The sequence below is a fragment of the Condylura cristata genome, unplaced genomic scaffold (assembly GCF_000260355.1).
Source record: "Condylura cristata isolate star-nosed mole 26May11 unplaced genomic scaffold, ConCri1.0 scaffold00029, whole genome shotgun sequence".
In the NCBI taxonomy this organism is placed as follows: Eukaryota; Metazoa; Chordata; class Mammalia; order Eulipotyphla; family Talpidae; genus Condylura; species Condylura cristata.
Genome location: NW_004567130.1, coordinates 10,676,675 through 10,696,144, shown reverse-complemented (window position 1 = coordinate 10,696,144; position 19,470 = coordinate 10,676,675). Strand labels below are relative to the sequence as shown.

The window sequence follows — 19,470 nt, the reverse complement described above, 5'->3', positions numbered from 1 at the left end:
TGAAGCTATTGGCAACCACTGAAGCATGAGTTCGATCCCTGGCCAGGGAGCTGACCCACATAGCACAGAAGACCTCTCCTGTCTCACCCACTGCTCCCTTCAGCAGTGTTTTTCACTCAATCAGCCTGTTCTGTTCCCCACTCTGTCTCTGGTGAATCCTCTCACACTCCCTGCCTAGCTTTTGTATGAATAAATAAAATAATTTTTTTTTAAAGAGTCAAACTCACAAACAATGAATAGAAAAGTAATTGTCAGAGGTTGGGAGTTGGGGCAGAGTGAAAGAAATAGGGAGAGGCTGATAAAGGTTTGAGGCTCTAATATAAAACATGGTTACTGTACTGTACTACTAAAATGTGGTAAAGAAGTAGAAATTCAAGTTTCAAACACACAAAAGAAGATATATATAATGGATGAATTCATTAGCTAGAAGGATTGGGTGGGCTCCTTTTACTATACACACATATCAAATCACCATGATGTGTACTTAAAATAACTTAGAATGCTTAGTGTCAATTATACCTCAAAAAAGCTGAAATTTAAAGGAAGAAAGCACCTGACCTGGTTTTCTAAAGGAAAACTAGGAAAAGGTAGTATTGTGTTTACAAAAAAAAAAAAACAACTTAATTGCAATAATGTAGTAATTCTTGAAAAAAGAGTCAACTGATTTTGTTTATGTTGAAGCAGTTTCTTTTCCACAGAATTTCACACAACTTCCCTTCCAGTGACCTTCCCATAACATTGAAAGATCTTATTGCCTGGTAGAGCACCTCGTTGTTCTAATTCTGCTCTTACCAGGCAGGCTTGGTAAGTGGTTTTCTACCAATTATGTCCCTGATGCATTTTTTTCCCCTCCCTACCTCATTTAGCTCCACAGAGAAACTTCTACCTGGCTGGCAAGTGCAGTTGCTAATTTAAACCAATAGAGAGCACTGGAGCCACCCAAAATGGATTTGAATGGTCTCCAAAATTCTACCTGGAAGTGTCGTATTAAGGGATGATTGTGGAGAATCTTTTATTTTCAAATCTCTAGTTGTAAAGGGAACTAGATTTCTCCTAGATGGGCGGCAAGAACTGTTTCACTGTATAAACCTGAAACATTTCAGTTCATGGAAAGGACCTCCCCGTCAGTCTTAGGAAACCGTGCCCCTGAATCTCTTATCTATTTTATCTTTGCTACTCCAGGCCCTTTACCCTCCAATGGCTCTGGATCCTGCCAACTAAATCTCCTATTTGCTGACACTATTGGCTTGCAGTCAGCTTGTTCCACACTAACTCTAAGCTTGTCTACTAAGTCATGACTCCCTGTTTCCCAAGATGCCCCACTGAAGATCTGTGCCTTAGCTCCCCTGCACATTCTCTATTCCCAGGGGACCTACAGCATTACTTCTCCTGGTAGAGAATAGGCAGGGCCAAGGGTGGGGACCAGTACAGTTTAGACCCCATCTCCACTCCCCTGGACTGGTGGTCAGAGGACCTAAGTTTTAACCCCAGCAATGCCAGTATAGCCCCGAATGACCAAATAATAAACCTTTTCCTCTCTACAGCTCAGTCTTCAGATCTTTAAAGTGGGAAGCTCTGATTCCCGAGGCTTGTGATTCTCAGTGACTAGAATAGGAAAGTTTTGTAGCCAAGAAAATCATTCTCCTCCCAGTCCTGGTCTTTCTGAAGGGACAGGAAAAAAGAGTCCCACCTCCGTAACATGGTAACCTTGCTAAGGGTGAAATGGCCATTCCTGGGTCTCACTGAACATGGCAGCAACTCTGCAGATTGCTGTTTTCTTTGCAAGCTGGGCCAGCCCTATACACAGCAACCCTGTCTAAGAGACTAGCTGGTGGCATTGATCTTGGTACCACCAACTCCTGTGTAGATGTCTTCCAGCAGGTAATATTAGAAATAATTGCCAGGGATCAGGGAAACCAAACCACCCCAATCTATATCGCCTTTACTACTACAGAGCGAATGATTGGTGATGCTGCAAAGAATCAAGTTGCAATGAAGCCCACCAACCCAGTTTTAATATCAAATGCTTTATTGGGTGTAGATTTGATGATGGTGTTTTCCAATCTGAAATGAAGCACTGGCTTTTTTAAAAAATTTATGCATACAAGAACTGGCGTGTAGACCAGAGGTGTGGTAGAGGGTAAGTAGATTCACCAGGGACAAAGTAGGGAGCAGAACAGGTGGATGTACTGAAATACACCGCCGAGGGGAGCAGTGGGCAAGAGGAGAGGTCTGCTGTGCCTTGTAGGTCAGCTCCTGGCTGGGATGGAACTCAGGCCACAGTGGCTGGCAATAGCTTGATAACTCTGGAACTTAACCCCTGTGCCCCTGAAATGGAGCACTGGCTTTTTCTGGTAGTTAATGCAGGTGGGCCCAAGTGTCAAGAAACTTCAAGGCAAGGTCAATATGAAGACAAACAGAAGATTCTTGACAAGTGTAATGAAATCTGGCTTGCTAAGAACCAGACAGCAGGGAAGAAAATTTGAACATCAACAGAAAGACCTGGAAAAAGTCTGCAACCCTATCATTACCAAGCTGTGCCAGAATGCAGGTGTCATGGGAAGAGGAATACCTGGGGGTTTCCATGCTGATGGAGCTCCATCATCTGCTGGGACCTCCTCTGGGGCCACAACTAAGGAGTTTAATTAAATTAACATGGGCAAGAATTTAGCAGTGGCCCACGCAAAATATTAAGGGATGTAAACTTGTAGCCAATTCCATAGCAGTGAAAACTGAGTGGCTATATAGTAATAACTGGGCCTTCTTGATACTTGACTATGGAACATGTGCATGGGAAAGAAAGTAAGGTTTCCTGTTCTAAGCACTGCATTGTAAAAGGCAAATGCAATGTCTTGAATAAAGCTATTGAAAAGCTATTGACCCTCCCCACCTCCACCCCCACAAGCCATACTTTCCTGATGCTGCACGGTGGTCACTTGAGCTGTCACAATTGCTGCTCCCTCCCCTTCTCTGCCTCTACTTCACCACATAAAGATATTACAATCAAAAGGGATCATTCGCTGATAACAACGAAATGTTAAATATGCACACTTGATTTGGTGATTAGCTAATAAATGTGAATGAGCTATAAAAAGATTCCAAGGCTGTTCCCTCCTTAAAAATGCCGAGTTGGCTTATTTTCTGGAGTAGTTCATTTGTAATGCTTGATAACAACATATCGCATATGATATCCTTATTAATATTTGCCAGGCTGTATTTAATCACAAATAAATAAGGCATTACTCTTTATATAATGCTATGTGCAAAATCTATAAAGATTTACAAGGTGGGTTGGGCTAATAAAAATCATATTTTATATTACTTCCAGCTAGTAAGGCAGATGAAGAACTCTAAGAAAACTCTCATTAATCAAAGAAACCTAGGAGAATTTCTTCTTCCCATGAGTCACTCCTAACTTCAAGAATAAATTCTTTCTCTGCATTTGGAACCCCAAAAGGAGTGTCTGGGAAACTAGCTGAGCTCCTGTTAGCCCAAGTGCTCTGACACTAATGTCTTTGGATCCCATAGGTGCCCCAACTTCCTCCTGCTTCACTAGAGTATTTTTTTCTCCCTACTCAGGGACTTTACAGTGTACCAAGCACTCTCAGACTACATTCATTTTTTGATCCTCACAATTGGCAAATTGACTTTGCATAAAAACAAAGTCAGTGACTTGCTAGAAGAGTTAAAATCTGGGGTTTCTGCCTCCAACTCCAAGGACCTTCCCACAACACTGAAAGATAAGGAAGGGTTCTCCTTTCCCAAATATTTTCTGCAGAAAGCAAGTTGTTTTTCCAACATAAGAGCTTTTTTCATTTTTAAAATTATAGAGCTTTAGGGCCCTCCCTAGTGGCTCAGAATTATGAAGCTAGCCATGACTGCTTCAGCACGAGTTCTACCCCTGACCAGGGAGGAGACCCACACAGCACAGCAGACCTCTCCTGTCTCACCCGCTGCTCCCCTCAGAGGTGTATGTTGGTGATCTGCCGGTTCTGCTCCCCACTCTGTCTCTGGTGAAGCTTCTCACCACCCCTGCACCTCTGGCCTGTACCCCAGTTCTGTATGCATAAGTAAATAAATCTTTTAATTAAAAAATAAAATTACAGAGTTTTTATATATGGTTAAGGAACAGTACCACAGAAAGTTATATACTGAAAAATAAATGTTCCCACTTCCATCACTGGCCCAAAGGCCATCATATTTTTATCCACCAGAGGGCTTTTAAGTGGTGTGTCAAATATTATATCAACAATTATGATCCACAGACCCTAAAAACAATACTTATGAGGTTGGAATCATGGGGGAATGTGTACACTGTGATGCTAAGCAGGAGAGAAAGACAACAAAATAATAGGCATGTTCTGACTGTAACTGAGTAAATGAATTCATGTAATATTGTCTGTACCTAGAAATGGGTGCCTTTCCTCTCCAGATTTTCTTAAATCCCACTGTTACATTCTTCTTATATGTTCAAAGTTGAGGGCAGGGAGCAGAAACTGATACACTATATTCTTTATGGCTATGTAAAGATGTGTAGGAAAAATATGAAAATGTAGACCAGAAAGTATAGTTCAAGTTCAAGACTGTATTAATCTTTCAAGGAGGAAGGACGTTGGGGTCAAGAAGGTGCTAGTAAGCCTTCAGTTACAGCTGTAGTGTTTTATTTCCTTTTTTAAAAATAATAAAACTGTTGACATTACCTTAGAATGTAGTTGGTGGTATTTGCTATATTATTCTCTGTGTGCTTGTAGCATGTCATTACTTTTTAGTTTATAGATGTATTTATTGTATCCCAGATCACAGCTTTGATAGAAAAGAATTGTCCTGTAATCCTATGAGCCCATTTCACAGCTACTCCCAAACCACTGCTTCTTGAAACTACCCTTAGTTCCTAATTTTAAAAAGAAAAGAAGTTTCAAAGTAAGTAAATTTCTCCAATGACATGGAGCAAAAACAACTTAAAGTGAAATGGAAAATGAATCACCTTCTAGACCAGGGAACAGCAAACTTTCTGCTAAAAACACACACACACAAACAAACAAAAAGAGAAATAAGGCGATAACAGCACATACAGTCTCCGTTCAACCTACTCAGTCTCTGCTGTTGAAGCAGCCAAGGACAACCCAGCACACATGGGCATGGCCGTGTTCTGATAAAACCGTATTTTACAAAAACAGATTGGAAACTGGATTCAGTCCAAGAGATTTGCTCCTTTCACTTGGAAAGTTTGGTTGAACAACATTCATGGGATTAATGAGGAAGAACAGCAACAACAATAAAAACAGGGCCACCTGGGAAACATCTAAGGGTGACTGACCCTGACTGCAGATCTTAGGCAGGTTGTTTTATCTCAGCTCTGATAGTTCCAGATCCTGTGTGTGTTTGCTGCCCATTCTGATCCTATTTGAATACCCAATACAGCATCCCTGGCAAATGCCTGGCGATGACATGTGAAATGGAGAGCCCCATTACTCAAATTTCTCCTTCCATTCATGAAAGAGAATGGACCAAGTGATGAGCATTCATATCTTAAGTTAAAAAAATCAAAGCTCTATTCTCACTCAAGGATGCAAAATAGATAGTGGAGTAATAAAAGTTTATTGCAGTCATAATCTACCATCACAGTGCCAGGAAACATGAATATGGTTACTTGATTATTATGAGTAATTCATAGTCTGAGGCTTTATCTCAAGTGACTGGCACATTTGGATAAGCTAGGCAGGAAATTTTACAGAACAAATACCTCTCAGAATTTGACAAGGCAGGGTGCTGGTGTGGGGGAAAGATGAGGAAATTGAGAAAAATCATCAATTCTGGGTCCTACAGGCCAGGCATGACCACAGATGGCAACCAACGTCAAGACTCCACACCATCACTGGCCAGTGGCCTGACTTGTCTCCCAGCCCTGCACTGAAATGCATTTTCTTTTTTTCGCTCCCATCAACTATATACCCACTGGACTGCCAGATTTTTGGCAGGTCCCTGGTTGTTCCCTGTGCAAACAGATCTTACAGAGTCACTGTTCTTCTTAGCCACACACCTACATACTCAAACACAATTTTTTAAAAAAGATTTATTTATTTATGCTTACATAACTGAGGTACAGGCCAGAGGTGTTGTGGGTGAGAGGATTCACCAGAGACAGAGTGGGGAACAGAACAGGCAGATCTACTGAAATACACTGCTAAAGGGGGCAGTGGGCCAGACAGAGAGGTCTGCTGTGCCCTGTGGGTCAGCTCCCTGGCTGGGGATTGAACTCACAGTGCAGTGGCTTCTGAGAGCTTCATAGTGCAGTGCTTTAACCCATTGTGCCATCAGGGAGAGCCCTCAAACACAATTAAGATAGACTGTGTACAAGATAAATTCCTGACTGTCTTATTTTGCTAACCTGTAATTCTTTTCTTTTTTGCATGAACCCCTAACTCATGTGTACTTTAATGTGAGTTTCTAGAAAGTGATTTTGATGTCAGTGCAATTGTTTTAAAGATTTCATGCTCTATGGCCCATGGGAAAACCTGAAGTCAGACACATTTATAAAGGCAGAGCACTGACAATCTGACCTTTTCTTGCCCATCCCCTCTGCCTGTTATGGGGAAGGATGTCCTAAAAGAATTCTGCAGAGTCTTGTGGACTCCACCCCTACTCCAGCTTTCTGGATTCCACCCCCTACTCCAGTGATTGGAAAACTACAACTCCCAGCAGTACCAAGAAGAGAACTGTGAGTACCCAAGGGCGGAGCTAAGCAGGCATTCTGGAACTTTGGAGGATAAATAGTGAGGAGTTTCCAACTGTCGCTCTGGAGAGATGGTTCTCTCTCTCTGGAGCAACTGCTCTCAGACCGTGTGACTGGGGCTAGCAGCCTTAGTTTGGGACTAGAGCTCCAAGTTGTTTCCCTCTCTCTTTCTTTAGGTTGTTTCCTTCCCCACGCCCCCTCCCTTGTTTTTTTAAAATAATAAACCTGAAGGAAAGCAGTTTGGCTTAGCAGCTTAGCTTGGTTAGCAATTCTGGGCCTCAGGCTGATAAGGAAGCGCCCGTGACCTTGACTAGGTTCTGGCTGTCTCCTTCCCCGTACATGGGCACAGACCCAAAACCTCCAGCATTATAGGTTCTTTTGTAAATAATTTTGATACTTCCCATCCACTAGCCGGGGCCTGGCCACTGGGCGCAGGCCACGACAGCCCCCTTTGTTACAGTAATCCCCTTTTCATGTATATAAGCTTGATGCTGAAAATAAAGACAGGGACTTTCCTGGTGAACAGACTCACGGTGTCCATCCTTTTCCTTTCAAAACCCATTACCCTTTTTGTGTGTGTCTGCAGAAAATTACATTTTGAGCGCGTGGGTGAGGGCCCATAGACAGGCAACCCAAGTCCGCTCTGGGCTACCCTGTAACAGGACTATGGAGTACTCTTATGAGAGGTAGAAATGGGGTAAGTAAAGGCCCTTCAAGGGAGTAAACAAAGATATTGGCACTAAATGAAAGGTAGTTACCTTGCTTCTTGTGCATTACTCAAGAGATCACTGGCTTTGGGCAGCAGGTGGAGCAAGTAGGACATTGGCCAAGGCTTCCAGTAAGAAGTCATACGGCAAGTATTTGGTAGCAAAATTCAGAAATAGCTAAACGCAGGATCTGAGCTGAAGGAGGCTTTCCCTCAGTTACCTGGGTGCTCCAAGTCTAAGGATGTTTAATCAGAAACTTGAACAATAGTTGAGATGATTGGGAAGGCAGGGATAGAGGCTGGGCACTTATTTATGCGACTATTTCTATGCCAGCTCTGAGGGCAAAGAGTGTTCTTTCCATGGCAATTGCAGCCAACAGAATTTCACCCATTTGCACTATGGACTTTGAAAAGCTTGCTTCTGGGAAAGGAAATCTACGTGCTCATTAGGAGGGGCTGCCTCACAAGCTAAAGGAGCATCTCCCTTAACAACCTTTCAACAGTTCCAGGTGACTTCCTGCCCTCTTAGCTTACATCACTGTTTCTCCTCTTATATCTGCCCTTCACTTTCTAAGAAACCTCTCCACCCTCAGCACTTCTCAGCCAGCTCCTGCATACCCATTGCACATAAAATAGGACAAAAAAAGTGCAAGATTTTCATCTTGTTACTAAAAACTAAGCCTGAAGGAAGGGAGGAGAAAATGAAGGTGCTGAAATCATCACTTTGGCAGGAGAGGCACTAAGGCACCAATCAGGGCAGCAGGAATTTAAGTCAGGAATCTGGGCAATGAGGGAGTTGTAATCTTGGAAATCAGTTCCAAGTCTAAGACAAAGTCTTATAGGTCCAATTGTTAAGGGGAAGGATGTCCTAAAAGAACTCTGCAGAGTCTGGTGGACTCCACCACTACTCCAGCTTTCTGGATTTCACCCCCTACTCCAGTGATTGGAAAACTACAACTCTCAGCAGTACCAAGGAGAGAACTGTGAGGACCTAAGGGCAGAGCTAAGCAAGCATTTTGGAACTTTGGGGAATAAATAGGGAGCAGTTTTCCAACTGTGACTCTGGAGAGGTAAGGGTTCTCTCTCTCTAGAGCAACTGCTCTCAGACTGTGTGACTGGGGCTAGCAGCCTTAGTTTGAGACTAGAGCTCCAAGTTAGCTCGGCTGGTAAAGTATTCCAGCTACTTTGTATCCCTCTCTCTTTCCCTGGGTTATTTCCTTTTCCTTTCCCCTTTTTGTAAATAAACCCATTACCCTTTTTGTGTGTTCCTGCAGAAAATTATATTTTGAGTGGGTGGGTGAGGCCCCACAGACAGGCAGCCCAAGTCCACTCTGGGCTACCCTGTAACACTATCAAAAACAAACAAACAAACATGTTTTCAGTGAGTTGTGGTAAAACATATGTACCAGACCATTCAATGGGGAAATGGTAGTCTCGTCCATAAGTGATGCTGGGAAAGGTGGACCATCACATGCAAAAGGATGAAGTTGGGGCCCTCCCCACATCCCATACAAAAATTACCTAAAGATGGATCAAAGGCCTAAATAAGACACAAAATCTTAAAAAAATAAATATGGGGTAAGCCTTTAAAAGCTGATTCTTGGCTGTGGAGTCTTAAGACTGACACCAAAAGCATAAGCAACCACCACAACAGAACTTGTGTGCATCAAAGGACAGTATCAAGAAATGAAAAGACCACCTACACAACGGGAGAAAATATTTTCAAATACAAATTTGTATCTGATAAGGGGCGAGTTCTAGAATATAAAACAAATTCTTTCAACTCAACCAAAAAGAAAAGTTGTTTTTTTTTTTTTTAAGATTTACTATTTATGCATACAGAACTGGGGTACAAGCCAGAGGTTCAGGGGTGGTGAGAGAATTCACGAGAGACAGAGTGGGGAGCAGAACAGGCAGATCAACAAAGTACACTGCTGAGGGGAGCAGCAGGCCGGTCAGGAGAGGTCTGCCGTGCCATGTGGGTCACCTCCAGGGCCGGGGACCAAACTCTCACTGAAGCTGCTGCAACTAGCTTGCAGTGCTGAGCTTTAACCTGTTATGCCACCAGGGAGGGCCAAAAGAAAAAAGTTTAAAGAGAAAAGTACAAGCATGTAGACTGGGACCCTACCCCACCTCTTACACAACTGTGGTAGGCTGAAAATACATACACATATCTCCTTGAAAGAAAGTATTTACAAATGCCATATGTAGACTTCAGTTAAGTCTTGATTCAAACAAACCAACTGTAAGATGACATTCTTTAGATAATCAGGAAATTTAGTTATGGACCAGACTGTACTTAAATACTTAAATAAAGAAATTACTATAGGGGTCTCCTGGTGGTGTAGGGTTTAAATTCTCAGCACCATCAAGCTATTGACAGCCACTGAGGGCTGAGTTTGATCCCAGCCAGGGAGCTGATCCACATGGCACAGCAGACCTCTCTTGTCCCACCTGCTGTTCCCTTCATCAGTGTATTTCAGTAGGTCTGCCTGTTCTGTTTCTTATGCTGTCTCTGGTGAATTCTCTCACTTCCCACACCTCTGCCCTATACCCCAGCTCTTGTATACATAAATAAATAAAAATTTTAAAAATAATTAAGAAAAAGAAATTACTATGAATTTTGCTGGGTGGGATAGTGGGAATGTGATTAAACTTTAAAAACTTCAAAGGAGGGATGGGAAACCCGCGGGGATTACAATTGAGATGGAGAAAAAAATGTACAAAATGATGTAAAAATAAACTTTTGTAATTAAAAAAAAAAAAACTTCAAAGGGGTATTCAGGAGAACTTACAATGAAATGACACTATATTTGGAATAGGATTTAATATACAAATGGGTGGGAGTGAGAAAGGAACCAAGAATGGCAGATGGTAAATCACTGTTAAAACCAAGTGGTAGGTATTAGGTCCTCAATGTTTACTATATTATTCAATTTCTGTCTGTGTATGTTTGAAATTTTCCAGACATTTGTCCAAATGTTATTTGATATTGTTCCCTCAGCTTTAAATGAAAAAAGAGAAGAAAAGAAAAATCTATTTGCAGTGGAACAAACCAGGACTCCAGAACCCCAAGCTCCCTCCAATTATTCTCCTAAGTAGCTTTTTCTTACCAAGGTCCTATTTTCGTTTTCTTATTCCTCATAATTCACATTTTCCTTCTTCCCTATTTTTCTCCCAGTGTTTCTTTAATTTTTGTCATACTTTATCAGACAATCACCTTGGTGGTAGGAAAGTGCCAGACAAAACCTCCAGCAAACTTTGCTTTTCCCACCATTTTTTGCATTTGCACACTTTTTTTTATATAATAGTTTATTTTTCCATTATTTTGTGTATTTTTCCACCTCAGTTGCAATCCCCGTGGGCTTCCCATCACCAAATCACCCTGTGCCATCACCATAGTGCAGTGCATTTCTCTCCCCCCACTGCTTTTGATCCCACTCCCCACTCCACCCCCACAAAATGTCTCTGGTATATAGCTGCTCATCATTATCATTAGTTTCTCGCCTGGTCCGTTATATTCCTGCTATGAGAGAAACCGTCTGGTATTTTTCCTTTTCTTTATGGTTTATTTCACTAGGCATGATCTTTTCCAGCTCCATCGATGTTACTGCAAAAGGCATGTGTTTCTTTTTTTTTTCTCTTTTTGGTTGCTGAGTAATATTCCATTGTATGTATGTACCACATCTTTTTAATCCAGTCATTGGATTTATACACTTTGAAGGAAAAGTGAAAGAATTGTAACACTTGCTTTTGTGGATCAAGCAAGAGCTCTCATGTATACCCCGGATATAATCTATCCTAGAGAATCTCATCTCTGCCAATTGGGACCGGAAGCTCCAGGCTGGCAGGGAGAAAGTTTAAATGATCTGGGAGTAGCCCTCATGACTGGGTTTAGAGGCAGTAAAAGTCCCCTGGAGGGTTAGTGACTAAAAACCCCAAGGGAACTAATTCCAGCTTAACCAATAACTGCATGAAAAGGACAACAAGCTAGGACTGGTGCTCTGGGTTCTACTCTTGATTTTAGGAGCAGAGCAAGTATGTATTTTCATTTCCATGCTTGTTGTAGAAGAGGAAAAAAATCTCTACGTTTCCTTTAAGTGTTAATACTGACTTCTCATGCTTAAGTACATCAGAAATGTCACCCACAGCCATGTTCTGACCCTGAGAGGACACAAGTTATACACCTGTGTCTAAATTTGGATCAATCCTTCGATATCCTTAACTGAATAGAAAATTTTTCAATTTTCAGTTAAGAACAGTTTTCACTTACTGAATAAACATTGGGTCAACATGGATATCAGAAAGTATCTTGATACTAATGAAACAAAAATCCAGGGCCAGATGGCTTCAACTGATAAATTCTGTCAAACATTCAGAGAAGAATTAATTAACACCTATCATTCTCAAAGACTTCCAAAAACAAAACAGGAAAAGGAGTCTATTCATTTCATCAGGCTAGCATTACCCTGACACCAAAACCAGATAAGAAAAAATATTGTAGGCCATTATGAACATTGATGCAAATATCCCCAATAAAATATTAGCAAACCAGATTCAATCACATATCAAAGTGTTCAAGCACCAGGATTAAATGGGAGTTAAGTCTCAGCACTATCAAGCTGCAACCCCTGCAGCATGAGTTTAATCCCCAGCCAGGGAGCTGACCCACATGACACAGCAGACCTCTCAAGAGGAAAAATATTCCAAGTTTACAGATTGGAAGAATTAACCTTGTTAAGATGGTCATTTTACCTAAAGTGATCTACAGATTCAGTGCAATCCCTATCAAAATTCCAATGACATTTACCATAGAAATAGAACAATCCTAAAATTTGTATGGAACCACAGAAGCCTCAAATAACCAAAACAGTCTTGACAAAAAAGACCAAAGTAAGAGGAATCATGCTTTCTGATTTCAAATCATATTACAAAGAATTAGAATTAAAACAGATTGGTATTTTCATAAAAGTGCACATCATAGATCAACGGAAAAGAAAGGACCCAGAAATAAACCCAGGTATATATGGCTGATTAATTTATAAGAGAGGAGCCAAAAAAGGTATAATGAAGAGAGGTGTTTCTTCAATAAATGGTGTTGAGAAAAAAACACTCACCTACAAAAAAAAAAAAAATTGAACCACCATCCACAAAAATTAACTCAAAATGGATTAGAACATAAGACCTGTAACCATAAAACTCCTCAAACAAAACATAGGTGGCAAACTCCTTAGTATTGGTTTTGGCTATGATTTTTTTTTTTTTGTATTTCACTTGAAAAAAATAGACAAACGAGATTACATCAAACTAAAAAGTTTGAAACAACAAAGGAAACTACTACCAAAATGAAATGTTTCTACCAAGTGGGAGAAAATATTTTCAAATCATATATCTAGAAAGGATTAATATCCAGTATAAAATGAGCTCTTATAACCCAATAAGCAAAAAGTGGATAAAAACATCTGACTGGGTCATTTTCCAAAGAAGATATGCAGGTGGCCAACAGGTACATGAAAAGACGCTGAACATCACTTATCACTAGCAAAATGCAAATCAAAACCACAATAAGAAATCATCTTATAACTGCCAAAATGGCTATTTTTTTCAAGATTTGTTTACTTATGCGTACAACAGCTGGGGTATAAGCCAGAGGTGCAGGGTGGGTGAGCAGAGACAGAGTGGGGAGCAGAACAGGAAGATCAACAAAGTATACTGCTAAGAGGAGCAGTGAACAGGTCAGGAGAGGTCTGCTGCACCATGTGGGTCAGCTCCCTAGCAAGGAATCAAACTCATGCTGCCAATAATGTCACAGTGCTGAGACCTAAGCCCCTTGTGCCACCAAGGAGGCTCAGGATGGCTATTATCAAAAGGATAAGCAACAACAAGTGTTTACAAGGATGTGGGAAAAGGGGAACCCTTGTGCATTAATGGTGGGAATGTGAGTTGGTATAACGACTATGAAAATTGTACAGAGTCCTCAAAAAGTGAAAACAAAATTCCCATCTGAGTAGGCTATTCAACTTCTGATTATTTATTTATTAAAGAGTTATTTTATGTATTTATGCATACAAGAACCGGGGTGTAGGCCAGAGGTGCAGGGGGGTGAGATGATTCACTTGAGACAGAGTGGGGAGCAAAACAGGTGGACCTACTGAAATATACTGCAGAGGAGAGATCAGCTCCTGTACCATGTGTGTAGCTCCTTGGCTGGGGATCCAACTCACATTGCAGTGGTGCTGATAGATTGATAGTCTGAGATTTTAATCCCTGTGCCACCAGGAAGGCCCCCATTTCTAATTATTTATTTGATAAAAACTAAAACACTAATTCAAAAAGATATCTACGACATGGGTTCATTGCAGCAATACACATAATCACCAAGATATGAAAGCAATCACAATCTCCCATCATGGGTGAGTGGATAAAGAAAACGTGGTGTGTATATATGTGTGTGTGTATACAATGGAATATTATTCAGTGATAAAACAGTAGAAAATCCTGCCATTTGAGATATCATGGATGGAACTTGAAGCATTATGTTAAAAGAAGTAGCAGACAGGAAAAGACAAATACTATGTAATAATAATTACATGTGGAGTCTATAAACAAGAAAGCATGTAGATACAGAGATTAGAGGTTGTCAGCTGCACAAGGCAAGAGGTAGCTGAAGTGGGTAAAGAGGTTCAAAAGGTATAAACTACCACTTATAAAATAAGTCATGCAGGTAAAATGTACAGCATGGTGACTATATTTAATGACACTGTAATGTCCATTTAAAAATTTCTGAGAGTAGGTCTTAAAAATTCTCATAACAGCCCTCCCTGATGGCGCAGCGGGTTAAAGCACAGCACTAAGAAGCTAAAGCCACTTCCTCATGAGTTCAATTCCCGCCTGTCCCAGAGGTGACCACGTGGCGCGGCAGACCTCTCCTGACCCGCCCACTGCTCCCCTCAGCAGTGTACTTCGTCAATCTGCCTGTTCTGCTCCCCACTCTGTCTCTGGTGAATCTTCTCACCTTCTGCATATCTGCCCTGTACCCCAGTTCTGTATGCATAAATAAATAAATCTTTAAAAAAAATTCACATCACACAAAAGTGAAAAATTTGTGTCTATTTCTAGTGGTGGCTGTTATCTATTTATTGTGGTGATTTCACAATATTTCCAAATAGCTAATTATTTTACTGTACACCTGAAACTAATACATTCTTATGTATCAATAATGCCTCAAGTTAAACCTCCATGAACTCGTGTTTTCAGTCTTTCCTATGGCAAAGGAGAAGGAGTTTTATGTGTGTGAAACAGGACTTGATGTGTGAAATAGGACTTTACCCGAAGGAGCAAAAATGCCTAAGGACCCAGGTGGTAGGAACATACAGTCCTGTCTCTTTGGCAGGCAGTACATGCTAAGGAGCAACAGTGGTAGGTTTGGAGTTAGCCAGTGTCCAGGGCCATGGACTCACCGAGATCTTGGTGAAAATGTAGAGCAACAAGGAGAGAACGGAGAGGTAGCACTGGATCCGCTTGCCTCCAAATCGCTTCCGCAGGTACTCGGGCATTGTCACCACCTGCATTGGATGGAAGGGAGGTTATCACTTGCAAGAGTGACCAGAAGGTCCAGAGCAAGCAGAGCAGGGGCAGCCACTCCTGTGTCAGTCTGCAAGGTAGCCACATGCCTCCCACCCCGCTCTGGTCTTCAGCCATTCGCTTAGCTCACTCCACAGGCTCTAACTGTATTGTCCCAGCACTCAGAAGACCCATGAAAACTTGTCAAAGAACACATGATGTGTAGACTGAACAAGCAGATCTTTGCCCCTTTAACTCCTAAATAAAGCATTAATTTCTATACAAAGCACCTTCTGTGAAGACATCATCATCACAATCGTGCATCTTTTCAGAGCACCAACCAAGATGACCAGGCTGGATGTATGCTTCAACCTGCCCCATGCCCAGACCTTGCCAAGGATTGTGGTTGCAGACCTGCTCAGCTGTTGTCCCAGTTTCTCTCTGCAAATGCCAACCATACTTCTATCTCATACCCTCACCCTCAAGCCTTCTGATTCCTGGGATGAGATATGTGTCACCAATTGTCTATGAGCCTCCAGAAAATGCATTTTGCTCTGTATTTCTTCCATACTGTTTTCAGTAACTAATGGGTAGACTTACATGTGGTAGGTGCTCATTATATTTCACTGAGCAAATGATACCAAAGCTGTTTTAAGTAAAATGTCAGACATTCAGCCCAGAGACCAAGCATGCATTTCATAGTTCAATACCAGCTTCATGCTCAGCAACTAAAGCTATTTGTGTATGTAAATAAAAGGAAAATATAATTATTCTTCTCATGTTTCTTCCTTTCCAGAGGCAGAGGCAATTAGTTCTATATCATGAACAAATACCTGGTATGTCCTTATAAGCACACCCAAGTGAGGGGAATTGATGCTTCAGAGGGCAGTGAAGAGAGTGAGGTCACTTAGGAGGGCTTCCCAGAGGCAGAAGCCATGGCTGAGTGGACCTGCTTGATGCCCCTGAGAGCAGTCAGGAACTTTATAACCTGGAAGTCAAGATACAGATTTTCTCCACTATTTGTCCCAGAAGGTCTCCTCTGCCTTCTAGGAGGGTTAAGCTTACATATATATCTGCCATCAGGAAGTGAAATAACAGCAGCTACTTACTCCAGCTTTAATGTAAATTGGAACAAACACCCAACCAAGCACAACCACCAAAACCAGGGCCTGAAACCAAAGAAAAGACAGAATCAAATTAGAAAGAAAGTTAGCCTATTCTGCTCCCTAACGAACCCAGTGCTGCAAAATAATCACCTAGACTTTAATCTTTGGGCTCTGAGGACTTCTCCCTTGTGGCCATCAGAGACTGGATGAGGCTGTTGCTGCTTGGCCCATGGGAACAGCAATGGGGCAGCAGTGAAAGGAAGCCCAGGCTGCCCACTGACATTAGAGCTCCTTTTGCCTCTTCCCTGATTCATGAGAAGTAAAGTACCATTGAGATATCTTTTGTTAAACAATAACAACTGAAATCTGGTAAGCATTTTCAAATCTCCAATATGCCTAAAAGGACACAGAGAGTTGTTTTTTTTTTTTTAAGATAAAAAGTAAACGCTATTGCCATCATGTCAGTAGTTCTCTTCTGTTACGCTCATGAAAAGGGAGCAGAGCTTGGGGCTCCTGAAATGGTGCCCATCCTCCAAGTTCATCTCAGGGTGGCCCCGAGAGGTTACCTAACACTTGGGACATCTCTGAGCATAGATTGAACTGACTGATGTTAAATTTCCTTCCAGCTTCATGGCTGTTTCTGATGTTACTCACGTTCCACTCAAAACCCCCAGTGGCGATGCCTGCAGCTGCTCCAGTCCCTGCCAATCCCACAAAGTGGCCACTTCCGATGTTACTGGCAAAGAGGGAGGCTCCAATCTGGAAAAGATAAAGTCAAATGATGGAATACTACTCAGCTGTAAAAACAGATGAAATCTTGCCATTTAAGACAATATAGATGGAGCTGGATTGGATTATAGTAGAGAATTAAGTTAGAAGCAGAAAGCTACATATCCAATAATTTCACTTATAAGTTAACAGAGAGAATCAAAACAATGAAACTGATAAAACAAACCCTAGAAATATAACTGTAGAATTGAGGCTACTAGAGGGTAAAGGTGGGGGGGGGTCAGGACAAGAGGGGAGGGGGCCTAAAGGTGTATCGTAAAGGACTGTGAGCGCCTTTTTAAAAAGCATAAAGTCAGATGAGGACTACATACTTGATCAGGACACTCAGGGTGGGTCAAAGAGAGGAGACAAGTCAGGACAAGAAAGAGCAGGCCAGGAACTTGAGTACTGGAGTCTGTCAGGAGCACAGGTTCAGAAGTAGGAACTTGGTAAGCGTGAGCATGAAATAGAGAACTTTGGGAAGGGGTGGTGGGAAAATCCTCAAATCTGGTCATCTTTGAGTCCTTTGTGAGCCCAATGCCCGATAATAAAGATGTGAGAAGCCCCACAGTTCTCAGCCTCTCTCCAGAGCTCTCCCAAGAGCTTAGCGGCCCAAGAGAAGGGTCTAAAACATTCACCTCTGTGTTCTCCAGCACTCCAGGACCTTGACCAATGCAGGTTGTTAGTAATTATAGACAGATGTGTGGAAAGCTATCACTTAAAGGGAAGTTTGTAGGTTTCAGTTCCCACACTTGCAAAGGCAGTAAGGGGTGGATTTCCAAGTAATTCAGAGTTACTAAATTCTATAATTTCATGTGCTCCTAGGTAAAAAGAAATACTATGAATAAATCATAATCTCTAAATCAACATAGTATTTTTATAGTTTTAAAAGTTCCAGATTCCCCATAGACACATGCATAAAACACTAATATTTCAAGGATACCTATGTATCTAACTACAGGTTGAAGAGACATCTGTTAAGTGCCCAAGAGTGGCAATCTGGGAGGGGAAAGGTGAATGGGAATATGGATGAGAAGTGAAAGGGAAAATATCAGGAAAAATAAGAGAGGGATCTTTCACTAACCATCATGAGGTCTTCCCATCAACTCAGTTGCATCTAAAGTCCAAGAGCACTCCAGAAAATTCTAGAGTCCTACACCCAGGAGAAGGCATAGCAGCATTTTATAAGAACCAAACTAGTATAAATAATTCTCTCCATTATTCTGAACAGATAAGGGGAATTTTGTTGTTACTTGTCTAATGTCTCTAAGGTGGTCTAAATCTGGAACAAAATACATATTCCCCCCCCCCCAAAACAAACTATTCCAAGAAGCCATCTTAATGAAGTCAGTTCACACTTCCAAGAAGTCTGAGGGGAGATTCCTCAATGCCAGAAAGAGGTCTTCAGAATGATGAGGTATCAATGGTATCAGCATTCATTCATTCACTCAATATTAACTTAGCATCTACTCACTGTGTCAAGCACTATATACCAGAGATTCCACTGAATAGCACAGGCAAAAGCCCTATGCCCCAGATATTTATATTCTAATTGAGAAAAGGCAGATAGATGACAGAGAGACAGAGAACAAGATAGAGACAAAGAGGAGGGAGTGTTAAGTGCTATAAAGAGAATAGAACAGCTACTTTAGAGAGTTAAGGAAGGTCCCTCTGTAGGTATAACCACTGACTTGAGATCAGAATGATAAAAGAAACCCACCATGCTGAAATCAAAGGGAAAGTATTTCAGCAAAGCACTATACCCCACATGAGAAGGTCATCATGGTTGATGAGAAGCAGAAAAATAGCCAGTGTGGCTGGAGTGCATTGGGCAAAGAGGACAGTGGTATGAGATGACAGCGGATAGTTGGGAGGAGATTCATCCTGAGGATTCTAGTGAGACAAGATAGGGTATGTGGATTTTCTACTGTGTTGCTATGCCACTGGAGAGTTTCAAGCAGGGCAAGGACAAGATCTAGGTTGCTTTCAAAGATTGCTCTCCAGTGTGTAGTGATGCAGTGATGGGGAACAAAAGAGAAAAAAGAAACCATGTGGGTGCATCTAGGTGAGGCAGGACAACAGTTTGGTCTCAAGTGGCTGCAGTTAAGACAATGACAATTATAGAGATTGGGGAATGCTATAGAAACAAAGCTGATGGGCCTTGCTGATGGGTCAGATGTGGAGAATGAGGGAAAGAGTAATGAACAGCACCTGCTAGATTTAGGACTTAAGTAGGTGAATATCATTCAAGAAGGAGAAACCAAATACTTTGCTTAATCTTTTATTATCTGTACTTCAAATGGTGCTGTGCAGCAAAGCACACTTTCCTTTAAAAAAAAAAAAAAAAAGGGTCCTCCCTGGTGGCGCAGTGGGTTAAAGCACTGCACTGAGAAGCTAAAAAGCCACTTCCGTATGAGTTCAATTCCCGCCTGCCCCGGAGGAGACCACATGGCGTGACAGACCTCTCCTGGCCCACCCGCTGCTCCCCTCAGCAGTGTACTTCATTGATCTACCTGTTCTGCTCCCCACTCTGTCTCTGGTGAAGCCTCTCACCACCCCTGAGCCTCTAGCCTGTACCACAGTTCTGTATACAC

At 41.7% G+C, this 19,470-nt stretch overlaps 1 protein-coding gene across 2 annotated transcripts in view; it reads right to left on the bottom strand.

The window, feature by feature from the left end:
* Window positions 1–16,849, bottom strand: part of SLC5A1 (solute carrier family 5 (sodium/glucose cotransporter), member 1) — a 37,800-nt gene extending 20,951 nt beyond the window's left edge. For both annotated transcript variants that reach the window (XM_012730899.1, XM_012730898.1), the window contains exons 1-3: window positions 16,763–16,849; window positions 16,112–16,171; window positions 14,900–15,004 (exon numbers count right to left, since the gene is read on the bottom strand). In XM_012730899.1, the coding sequence (XP_012586353.1) occupies window positions 14,900–14,995 (96 nt within the window). In that variant the 5' untranslated portion in view covers window positions 14,996–15,004; window positions 16,112–16,171; window positions 16,763–16,849. The remainder of the gene's footprint in view (window positions 1–14,899; window positions 15,005–16,111; window positions 16,172–16,762) is intronic.
* Window positions 16,850–19,470: the final 2,621 nt, after the last annotated feature.